An 11,406-nucleotide genomic window follows, 5' to 3' on the forward strand; every position below is an offset into this window, starting at 1 on the left:
AATGAAGTAACTTGGAATTTCATTTGATTTCTTTTCTTTGTAATCTTTCTGTTCAGTCAATGTTGACAAATCATGAACTCAACTGGTCCTCCTCCAACATGCATCACTAGCATTGTGAATGATAAGGGTGTATTGTGGCTTTCCCCTCCCCAGTACCAAACCATTTTAAAAGTGCCTTCACATTCATTTCACTAAGTGCAAAAATTATGTACCATTCCAAACTATTTGTGAATGATTTGTTGTCTTTTAAAAGAAAAAAACCCATGTTATAATTTTCAAAAATATTTAATTCCATTTTCCAATTTATAGTTCCTTGCCCTTCACTGAAGATCTGCTCCAGTCAACACCCTTTTTGTGTTTTATGCCATTTACTAAGGGTAGCACTGAAAAATCTTCCAACAGTTTTTCCTAGACAGCTGTATTCGTAGGAAGTATGTCAAAATTCACTGCATTCACAGCAACTGAAACACAGTAAATGCTCCTGAAATAGACGTTCTTGTATAGGAGGGGCAAGAGGGTTTCTCATTGTGAAATGCAAACCTATACTCTTCATGAGAACGGTCTGCCATACTTTTGGCTGTATCCAAAGCCAACATAACAGTTGAATCTGCCGTACTTGCTTTAAAAGCAAAAGAGACTGAGCAAATCAGGTGATCTGACTCACTTCCTCCAGAAGGTGGAAACATTTTCTGACAAAAGCTACCATTAACCCATTTTAAACAAAAGTGCTAAGCAGTCTCTAGTTTCAAAACTTAGAGAACGTTGCTAGCTAGCTAGCAAAATATTCAGTGTATCACTATTTAAACAACTTCCCAAGCTGTGACACTGAATAAAGCAAAATAAACAAAGACAGTTTTTTATTAGCTTCATGCTAGCAGCTTATATGAATCTTCCTTCAGCAAGAGGTGGCAGACTACGCACCAACTACATCCAGTGAGCAGTGACTGATAGCTGTTGCTGTATTGAATAACTGTCTGCTTTTTCACATTATATTTATGCCAAATACAATTTTAAACTTTGTACCAATTGATTCATAAATATTAAAGCTCTCAGGAAGGGAATATACAAGCCTGATATTTCAATGTTGAAAACATGTTTTACATCTTCTTTAACATTACAATGAACATACCAAGTTAGAGTCAAAAACAGAAGTTTAACACCTTGTGCTTGTTCTAGAAGCTGCAGAAAGCTGAGTTTAACAGCACTGGTGCAAATCCCTGCCATCGATAAAAGGCTTTGTTGTGGTCTTCTGACCTATACGGACACTACCAGCTTGATCAGAAAGTGCTTTTGAATAATATAGCACATTTTAACTGATGCCAACAGTTATACGGATGTCTTAAAACACGTGTACCCATAAAAAGCACAACACAGATAATGTAGCACATACAGAACTGGTTAAAATGGTCTGCACAACATTGCATATGGATTGAACTAAACCATAAAATGCCAAAAAAACAAAGCTTGTGTGCACTTACAATTCATGTAGGATATGGTACCAAAATTACACTGCAGCACAACACTTAGTGTAGAGACAAAGTTCTACTAATAAAAAAATCTGAATGCTACAGTAAAATCTGAGTGAAAACATTAAATAAGGCAGATTTCACATTTAAATCACTTTCTATGATAATAAAATTCTACTTCAATATACACTTGTCTATTGTTAAAAATAAAAGCATTTCCAAAATGCTTTTGGTAATGGTGAGTATAAAAGGTTTTTACCAGCTATGTCCCCTCTAACCTCTGCCCCAGCCTGAGTACCTTGAAGATGGACTTAGTTGTTCTCATTAGTTCTCACATCATGATCTGATGGAAAGGATACACTTTTCCAATGACTGCTAAATAAAATCCCCCGCCTATCTACAATAACACACTGTAAATATTACAGACCCCGAATAGCTTGTCTTAGCAAATATTCACACCGTTCCCCCCCACCCCACACACAAACGAACAAACTCCTAAAACTACAAGGAGAAATAGACAAACATGAAGATTCCCAGAGAGCACACCACCAGGAGGCCCAGGTTAAGGACCAGTTTGGTTTTGGGGGACTCGTAAAGCATTTCCAGAATGACACATTCATCCTCCTCAGTTTTGGGCTGGGCCTTGGCGGCCGACTCCTTGTAGCCACAGAACCAATCCAAGACCTTCATGCACTTCCCACGCTCCCCAGCGATGCTGTTGTTGTCATCGGGGTTGTCCCGATGCATCAGCCCCGTGTGGCCGTTCCCATTGTGTTCCATCGGTGTGGACGTCTCTGTGCTGGGGGTCACAGGGTCGTCCATGGGAGTAACCAGCAGCTTGATGTCCGCCCCGTCCAGGCACCTCTCCTTCTGGACGTCCAGGGGCAGCTCCTTGTGGTGGTTGCTGGTCCCGTTGCAGTGTATGGGGCTCTTATCGGTGAGCTTGTAGGCTTCCTCCTTGTCCTTTACAAGCATCCTCTGCTTGCTGCGGAGCCCCCACACAGTGGTGGTGAGGATCTGCTCTTTGCTTGGAGGCGGAGTGCAGAGACTGACCACCACTGCCACCAGCCCTGAGATCCAGAACAGGCTAGCCGCCACGTACATGTAGTGAATGTTTTTGATGAAGGTAGGCCTGTCGTCGGACTGATTGCACGGAGGTTCCCGGTAGATGAAGGCCAGGATCAGGCGGCAGCTCCCCAGGGTAAACCCAGTCATGCCTCCCCAGAAAGCCCCAGCCTCATTACAGCGTTTCCAGAAGACCCCCAGCAGGAAGAGGGCAGCAATGGGCGGGGTGAGGTAGTCCGCAACCTCCTGGATGTACAGGTACATCTGGCCCCCTTGCATCTCAATGATGACGGGGACCCAGGCAATGCTGATGACCACCATGAAGACCACGAAGAGCCTGCCCACCACCATCAGCTCCCTGGAGGACGCGCGCTTCCGCAACATCTTGTAGACGTCCAACGTGAAGATGGTGCTGGCGCTGTTGAAGATGGAGTCCAGGTCGCTCATCAGGGCGGCGATCATCACCGCCATCATCAGGCCCCGCAGTCCCACCGGCATGATGTTCATGACCAGGCGTGGGTAGGCAATATTGGAGCAGCCCGCCTTGCTACCGCACACCTGCATGCAGTGCTCGGGGCTAATGCAGACGATCTCATCCGCAAAGAGGATCCGCGAGATCATCCCGGGGATGACGATGATGAACATGGGCAGGATCTTCAGGAAGCCCGCCATGAGGGTGGACCCTTTGGCGTGGGCGATGTTCTTGGCGGCCAGGACCCTCTGGACAATGACCTGGTCGGCGCACCAGTACCAGATGGAAGCCGGGGTCTGGCCCAAGAGGAAGCCAGGCCAGGGGATGTCTTCGTCCAGGGGGTCGCGCAGGATTTTGAGCGACTGTGGTTTGGGGTGGATGTGGCAAGAGTTGGTGTAGGAGAAGTTGCCCTTGGCCAGGATGGCAGTCACGTTCGGGGTGGCTTCCATGTACTTGGCCCGCACCCCTTCCAGACCCCCGACTTTCACCAGGCTGATGACTGTCAAGCTCAGAGCCCCGGCGATCATAAGCAGTGCCTGGAGGGTGTCTGTGTAAATGACAGCGACCAGCCCTCCAGTGACGGTCAGCAAGGCAGTCATGGTGATCAACAGGATCACTGACAGGTACAGATTCCAGCCCAGAGACTCCTGAATGAACAGCGCCCCCGCATACAGGTCCACAGAGAGCTTTGTGAAGATGTAAAGAAGAATGGAAAGGGCGGCGAAGTACACCTTCAGCCGATTCCCCCCGTAACGCTTGGAGAGGTATTCTGGCATGGTGTACACCCCCGAGCAGATGTAGACAGGGATGAAGACCCATCCAAGAAGCTGCAGGAGCAGCAGTGCGTTGAACTCCCAGGCACCCACGGCAAACCCACTTGCTGCTCCTGATCCAGCAAGGCCGATAAAATGCTCACTGCCAATATTACTCACGAACAAAGATGCCCCGATAACAACCCAGGTCATTGAGCGTCCAGCTAGGAAGTACCCACTTACTGTACTGCGATTGGCCTTCCACATGGCAAAGAAGCCAATGGCTAAGACCAAAACAAAATAAAGTGCCACAACGGCAATGTCAGCCGCTTCCATTGATGGGCCCATCTTTTTAACGTTGAAAAATATGGATCAAGTTATAATATTTATTCAAATACGTATATATGAATACCTGTAGAGGAAAACAAAATCCGTGGAGTGAACTGTAAAATAAAGACTGATTCAGGGCTGGTCAGAATGCTTTTGTCCTTTGGTTTGCTGTCTGGATGGAAAACTGCAGACTCCACCGTCAGGTAAAATTCAATTTTTTGGTTAGATAATCCACCACCCATGTACTCTGAAGATGCACGGGGAAAATTTTTTGGACGCTGGTGACAGGTCTTAGTTATGCCTAGAGTTACATTCCTGCAAGACAGCAAAGACAAAGACAAAGACCAGATTAGATTCAGTGTTGGTTGGGAGGAAATGTGAGAGTGCAAACAGGTGCAGAACACATGAGCACGGCACACTCTACCATCTGCAAATCAAAACACAATACACTCGGTTTCATTCATTTTATTGCAGGCACCCAAAACGTAGGACAGTCCAAAGGAAACAGATGAGTCTCTGTGCGATTACATTAATATGTGGGTAAAACCATGCAACCTTTTAAACATTATACCTTTCTTTCGTATGTACAACAATTCACACAGAAAAAAATGTTACTCTGGATAAAATAAAGGGGAAAAAATAAAGACAATACAGATATGCTTTTATTCACAATTCTTGCATAACTATGTATATATGTGGCTTCCCATCAACATCTGTGCCTTTCTGAATCCACCTTAATTAGACCACAGTGAATCATGCCTCATACTAAAGTCAATTGTTATGTAATCTCTCGTTCTCAATTTGGCTTGTAAAAAAAAAGGCTTGACTTCTGTGCTTGACCTCTGTCCAGGTCAGTTCTGATTAATGACAGCTTATTAAATACTTTCCAAAATGAATAGAAATAAGCAAGTGTGACTTTAAAAGGATCAAGGAAGTGGTTTTATTTCCTGCAGGGTAAAATTAAACCCAAGCAGTGAGCTTCTGAACCAGAACCCTCACCAGACCAGTCAGTTTCTGCAGGGGAGATCACAGATGACTTCATCCTTAACTGTCCCTTAGGTCACAGCTCCACCATCCAATGACTTCTGGGACCGATCAAAAATCAGCCAAGATTTTTGTTCAGCCTCAGTCAAATGCCAAGTCTGTTTTCAGCGCACAGTTGCCATTCTTCACATGGATCACCATTTACATATTTGTTGTTTTCAAATGCACAGGGCTAGGATTTCTCAAGAACCAGCCCTGACAGTGAAAGAAGCTTTGTTTCCAAAGTTGGTCTGCTGAAGTGCACTCAATGTCAAAAGCAGAAAAGGGCTCCTGTCTTTAAGAATATATGTACGTCACATGATGACTCTAGTCCAGGTAACACTGCATTCTCACAAAGCTGCTGTCATTTAGCTGTGTTATTTGTAGCACTCAGTTTGAAAGAACACAGCAAAGGGTGCAGTAATTGTTTCAGTATTATAGTAATATTACATGTGTTTGGGGAACTACAAGTTCCTGCAGTTCTTTTCATATAGAGACTATATGACTGTTTGTCTTAACGGTGAACAACATGACTGGGACTAGGCTTTGATGGTCTCTTCTATCTCTGCTCAAACATTTCCACAGCAAGCACAAGAAGAATTTTCCAATAAAAAAAATTGCTCCTTTCCACTCAAATCAAACATATTTTATTTAGTGACTCGTTTTCATTTTACTATGCATTACAGTTTATTTTTTGTAATCATTTTTAGCAACTTAAACCTGGCTACTCCAAATCTTTAATTTAAAAAAACATGTAAAACTTGCAAAATTTATGACATGTCAAAAACAGAACCTAACAGCGACCTGCAAGTCTCACGTGTCACTGCACATATTTTATACACATACATGACTACATCTAATGTATGCGGGTGTGTAGCCGCTTCTCACTCTCATTTTTCACAAATGGCCCTTTTAACGTAATACCACTTAATAATAATAATAATAATAATAATAATAATAATAATATAAACCGTAATCCACTATTGTAGGCGGGACATGGAAAACTAACGGCATCAAGAGACGTGCCCTATTTTGCCTTTCAAATACCTGCTCTCTGGTCGCCCGACCGCGTCTCAGGAGAGGACGCAAAACGGAGCGGGACCAATCCCATCTATCAATCAATAAGCACTGACCTACTAAGATAGCGGTAATGACATCCTACCTCTCCGAACAAAAACAAAGGAAACGTGGTTTAATTAATCTGCTTATTGGATTTCCACTGAAAGACGCGGCGCGTGGCGATTTAATACTGCCCTCCCAACAAGTCAGATCGTTTGGGCAAGATGGCCAAAGCGCAATGGAAAACATAATATTGAGTGCTTCGTGGATGTTATCCACGGCAAGTGAACAACTGCCAAACCAACCAAAGAACCAGGTATGTAGCGCAGAAAGGAAGCTGGGAGAGCTGATGCACTTGTGGGATAAAGTGATCGCCAACCCTTTGCTTTACCATCAATGCTATGTTCAGACAGCTACCGTGTCTCTGTAGGTACAGTTGACCTTGTTGCGTTGCATTCATCATTAAAAGCCATTTGTATACATTTTTATTGTCGTAATTATAAACTTTTACTGCTAGCTAGCTACTACACAAACACGGCATGGCTCTGACCATCTTAAAGTCAACTGAAAACATTTAGCAAGACAGCTAGCAAACGTTAGCTGCATTTCATTTATCCAACTTACAGTAAATAACATTTAACCAGCTTTTTGCTGGTTGATATCAATGACAGAAAGCTGCATTCACTTCGGTGCCGGCTAGATAATGGTAATATTGCCTAGCCTGCTAACGGCTGGCTAGCAACGTCAAATGACCAATGGGTTGCAGCTCATTCTGTAACAATGCGATACAATATATTTGCTACATGGCAAGCCAGGCAAGCAGTTAGGCAGTCTTAACACGTGTCACGTTATCGTAGACCGCTAACGTTACCGCCCTTATTTCGCAATTCTATTCCATTCATTCTACTGTCAACTACTTTTACCCCATGATAACTGTTTACCCAGTCAAACTACCAAGTGATGGCTAGTTGTGATCAGGGAATTACTCGGACATTGAGATCACAGCTCATCTCGAACCTTAGCCCATTCCTGCCCGTCACGTGTAACATCTCATCAGGCATGGTGAATGACATTTTTTATTGTTATCTAAATGATGGAGGTGCTAAGCCCCAGCAGCTATCAAACAGCATGCAGTGCCTTCGATGTGACGTCGGTGGTTTCATTTGAGATCAAGGAAATTTCTAGAAATATGTTTTTGTGCTGGCGAAACTGCCAATTTCTAAAATGCAAAAAAATGAATTGGTACACCAACGTCAGATTCTTTTTTTGTATACATATATACAACATATATATTTGTGTTTTGTCTATACCTGCTGTAATTTCGGGTGCCTCTTGATTTTTCTTTATTAATCTGGTGTTGGAAGCAGAAATCACAAATGTTAGACAAGCTAGGCTCGCAAGCAAGCTAGGTAACTCGGGACAGGTTATCAAATTTGACATTTGGAATTCCAAGAATGAGAAATAGTAAGACAGTTAAATCCCATATTTACGATAGGTAGTTAGTTAGCTCGCTATCGTTATTGAGCTCACTGAACTAGTGAACGCTACTTCCTTTGCGATGCCGGTTGAATCCACCATCATTAAGCCTTTGGTACATGCTACCGTAATCGGGTAACGTTACCTACCAAATTAGTTAGCCATCTTTCACATCTCATTCATCCCCTACTCTCAGACTTTATGATGCATAGTTAGATCCATTTGCTGCACAGGTAGCAAACGTGAGCTAGCTAGGAGCTTGTACTAAGCAGCTAACGTAGATGGCAGGGGAAACGGCCACTTACCATTTCATTCATCCGATTTAGCTACAAAATGTCCTTATTAATATGCAGATCCATTCGGTAATGAATACATGTGAAAATAAGTCAAAAGCGACACAATACCTGCTTGACTTCGGCGCAAATTACTTCTTTCCCCGCCTCCCTTTTTGTGATGCTGAGAGACAAGACATCTCTACGGCAATACAACCGATAGAGACTTCCTTTTATAAGGTCCGCTCCCTCTCTGTTTTACAGGACACGCCCATGTGACGTACTTCAAATTCAGCTTTTTATTACGAGTGGATTTTGTATGACAACGTCACCTAAACACACACTTTGTCTTTGAGCATACCAATATCGGTGATTGCACAGATATTTTTTTTCGTATTGTATAGGTTTACGCAATGTATACCGCTAACTAACAGCTTTGCTTACCATAACGTTAGTAGCCAGTTACGTTAACTTATTAGAACTTACTAGAAGCGTGGTTCTTACAGTAATTTTCCAAGCGGTTAAGTCACTGTGTTACAACTAAGGATTACTATTTTAACTAATCAGCTTACTCAAATGCTGACAATAGAATAATCTGAAATCTCATAATGCATAAGTCTAGTGCTTTCTCTTTCTCTAGCGTCTAAACAATATTTGTAAACGTTAGTTTGCTTCAGCACCAAACACTGGCCTTGCTATGAACTTTTTGAATAAACAGAAGTGAGTATTAATTCAGAATGAAAGGACAAAGAAATGCCCAAAAAGAAAGCAACAGTGGTTGGGTTAGAGCAAGTCGACATTACTAAGTCAGTGAGAGGTATAATTTAAAATGAACTGGTTCAGGTATCACACTTTGTATAACCAGAATGCCAAGCACGTCCTGAACCTGTTATTTTGAGTGGAGCTGAGAATAAAATCCTCATAGGTGACCAGTCTGAGACATGAACTTGTGACTTTTGGCAGCACAGCATGCAATCCACACTAAAAGCATTCCTCCCATGACTACTGCAGAGACCAAAAAAAAAAAAAGAAAAAACCCTCAGGTTGCACGGGTCTGTAACATGACATCACCAAGCAGGTACACCTGAATTATCACCTATAACATTTGCACTATGTGCATTGGTATTGCAGAAATTGGCACTCTGGTAGTTTCCAGTTTCAGAGGTAACTGACAGCTCAGAGAGGCAACGTAATGCACAGTTAAGACAACCTAGGCAGGGGCTGATAACTGTAGTGACCATGACTGGACAAGGGAGTTAGAAGAATCTGTAATAAACCATGATGTCAGAGCCAGCTGTTGTACATTGCATCAGATCAATCAGCCCAATTATTTGATGGACAGGTCCAAATGGTGTGTGAGTAGCTCTCTAAGAATTAGGTGATAGTAGAGGAGCCAAGCCTGTTTTCAAAGCTGAATGAGGGCAGGCTGCTGTTGTATTTATTTAGTCGGTGTGAACATTTTATGTGACTTGCATATAAGCCACACACACAGATGGAGCACTGTGCTCAAAGACAGACTGGAGGCAAGTTTCTCTGACCCTGGAAATAAAACCCACCGATCTTAGGGTCAGTGGTCAGTCTAAAAGTTCAGTGCCCTCAACACTATTCTACACCTCCTGGACACATCTGAGAATGCAGTCCCTAATATGTGAAGTGTCCCAACAGAGCCATATGCAGCTTTCTTTGACAAATGAAAAACACACATAATTAATATCAGCTTGAGTAAACAACCTAAAATTGCATTCTAGGTCCAGCTGCCAGTCCACAGTCTTCCCAGCACCAGGTCTCATTATCTCAATGGCACCAAAATTAGTGGGTTCTAATCACACAAAGAGCTACTTTAGCAAACAACTGTGCTGAAATAGAACATAACTTTTTTACCAGCTTGCTCATTTCTTCTTTAGTCGAAGCTTACCATGTTCAACATCTTCAATTCCAGCACATTTTAATTTTTAAGCCAAGTATCCCATTTAAACAAGGGAAACGTGCAAGGGCTAAAAATTCAACATTTTAGTTAGGGAACATGCCAATGAATGCAGGGACTGATCTATATGCCAACACAGATTTAATATGTAACATACAATAAGTAAAATCATATAATTTATTACCTTCAACTACTGTTGGGAAAGTGATGCTTCGTAAACCCTGCAGTAAGTGGAGATACAACATGCCATCACTCATATCTCAATAAATAGACTTGTCAGCAATACTTCAATTGATTCAATTCAGTGAGTCACTGATAATCCCTGGTAGCTCCACCCTTTGTAGGGTTCCCTACTGTCAATGCTAAGCAGTTGAATAAAACAGAACACACGCATTCTGTAAATGCATGATGATGTTTTTTTCTCATTGCAGGAGGCAGTTAACTGTTAAACTGAGCGGCCTAATTTTGTTAAACTGGAAACATATCTAAGACATATACAACACAGAAAGTTAAATCCATAATCTACAGGTAACACTGAATTTAAACTGTATGCCAGACTTCTTCCCCCTTGGGGGAAGATAGAAAAATTGTAAGTAGGTCAATAGCACAAATATCTAGTGCTCCATAGCACTGTTCCAAAGCATGTAAACTACAGTATATGATATGACTATAGTAACTATAATTATGTGCCCCACTTGGGCTTTACATTTGGTAATGACAGGGTTGTCTTCTTTATAACACCCTAACTTTGAAATGCATAGTATGAAACCCCCACTGCATGCTTTATCTGAACATGAGATTTTTACTGCTGCACTGCTTTATCATTCTCTTATACACTATATGGCCAAATGTATGTGGACTCCTGACCATCACACCTATATGAGCTTATTGGACATCCCATTCCAAAACCATGGGCATTAATATGGAGTTGCCTCCCCCCTTTGCAGCTATAACAGCCTCCACTCTTCTGGGAAGGCTTTCCACAAGATTTTAGAGTGTGTCTGTGGGAATTTGTGCCCATTCAGTCAAAAGAGCATTTGTGAGATCAGGCACTGATGTTGGACGAGAAGGCCTGGCTTGCAATCGGCATTCTAATTCATCCCAAAGGTGTTCAATGGGGTTGAGGTCAGGGCTCTGTGCAGGCCACTGGAGTTCCTCTACACTAAACTCATCAAACCATGGACGTTGCTTTGTGCACAGGGGCACAGTCATGCTGAAACAGGACAGGGCCTTCCCCAAACTGTTGCCACAAAATTGGAAGCATACAATTGTCTAAAATGTCTTTGTATGCTGTAGCATTAATGTTACCCTTCACTGGAACTAAGGAAGCCTGGAACCCTGGAAAACAGCCCCAGACCATTATCCCTCCTCCACAAAACTTTACAGTAGGCACTGTGCATTCCGGTAGGTAGCGCTCTCCTGGCATCCGCCAAACCCAGATTAGTACATCAGCATCACTGTGTGCATTAAGAACTACCTCAAACCAAAAAGGAAATCAAGCACTCAGGACAACAAAAAGTTTGAGAGCAAAGTTGTGAGCTGCTGTTACCACTGACATTTGAACCAG

At 42.6% G+C, this 11,406-nt stretch overlaps 1 protein-coding gene across 1 annotated transcript; it reads right to left on the reverse strand.

Annotated features, from left to right (window-relative positions):
* Window positions 1-1,710: 1,710 nt before the first annotated feature.
* On the reverse strand, window positions 1,711-8,113 carry slc5a3b (solute carrier family 5 member 3b). The gene is made up of 2 exons (XM_036545884.1): window positions 8,048-8,113; window positions 1,711-4,400 (listed from the first exon to the last, which is right to left on the reverse strand). The coding sequence occupies exon 2, from the start codon at window positions 4,101-4,103 to the stop codon at window positions 1,968-1,970; it is 2,136 nt and encodes a 711-aa protein (XP_036401777.1). The 5' UTR covers window positions 4,104-4,400; window positions 8,048-8,113; the 3' UTR covers window positions 1,711-1,967.
* Window positions 8,114-11,406: the final 3,293 nt, after the last annotated feature.

This window comes from Megalops cyprinoides, chromosome 14 (genome assembly GCF_013368585.1).
Source record: "Megalops cyprinoides isolate fMegCyp1 chromosome 14, fMegCyp1.pri, whole genome shotgun sequence".
Taxonomy (NCBI): domain Eukaryota; kingdom Metazoa; phylum Chordata; class Actinopteri; order Elopiformes; family Megalopidae; genus Megalops; species Megalops cyprinoides.

Coding starts and splice junctions, on each gene's coding strand:
- slc5a3b (XM_036545884.1), bottom strand. CDS start 4,103: ATGGGCCCATCAATGGAAGCGGCTGACATTGCCGTTGTGGCACTTTAT.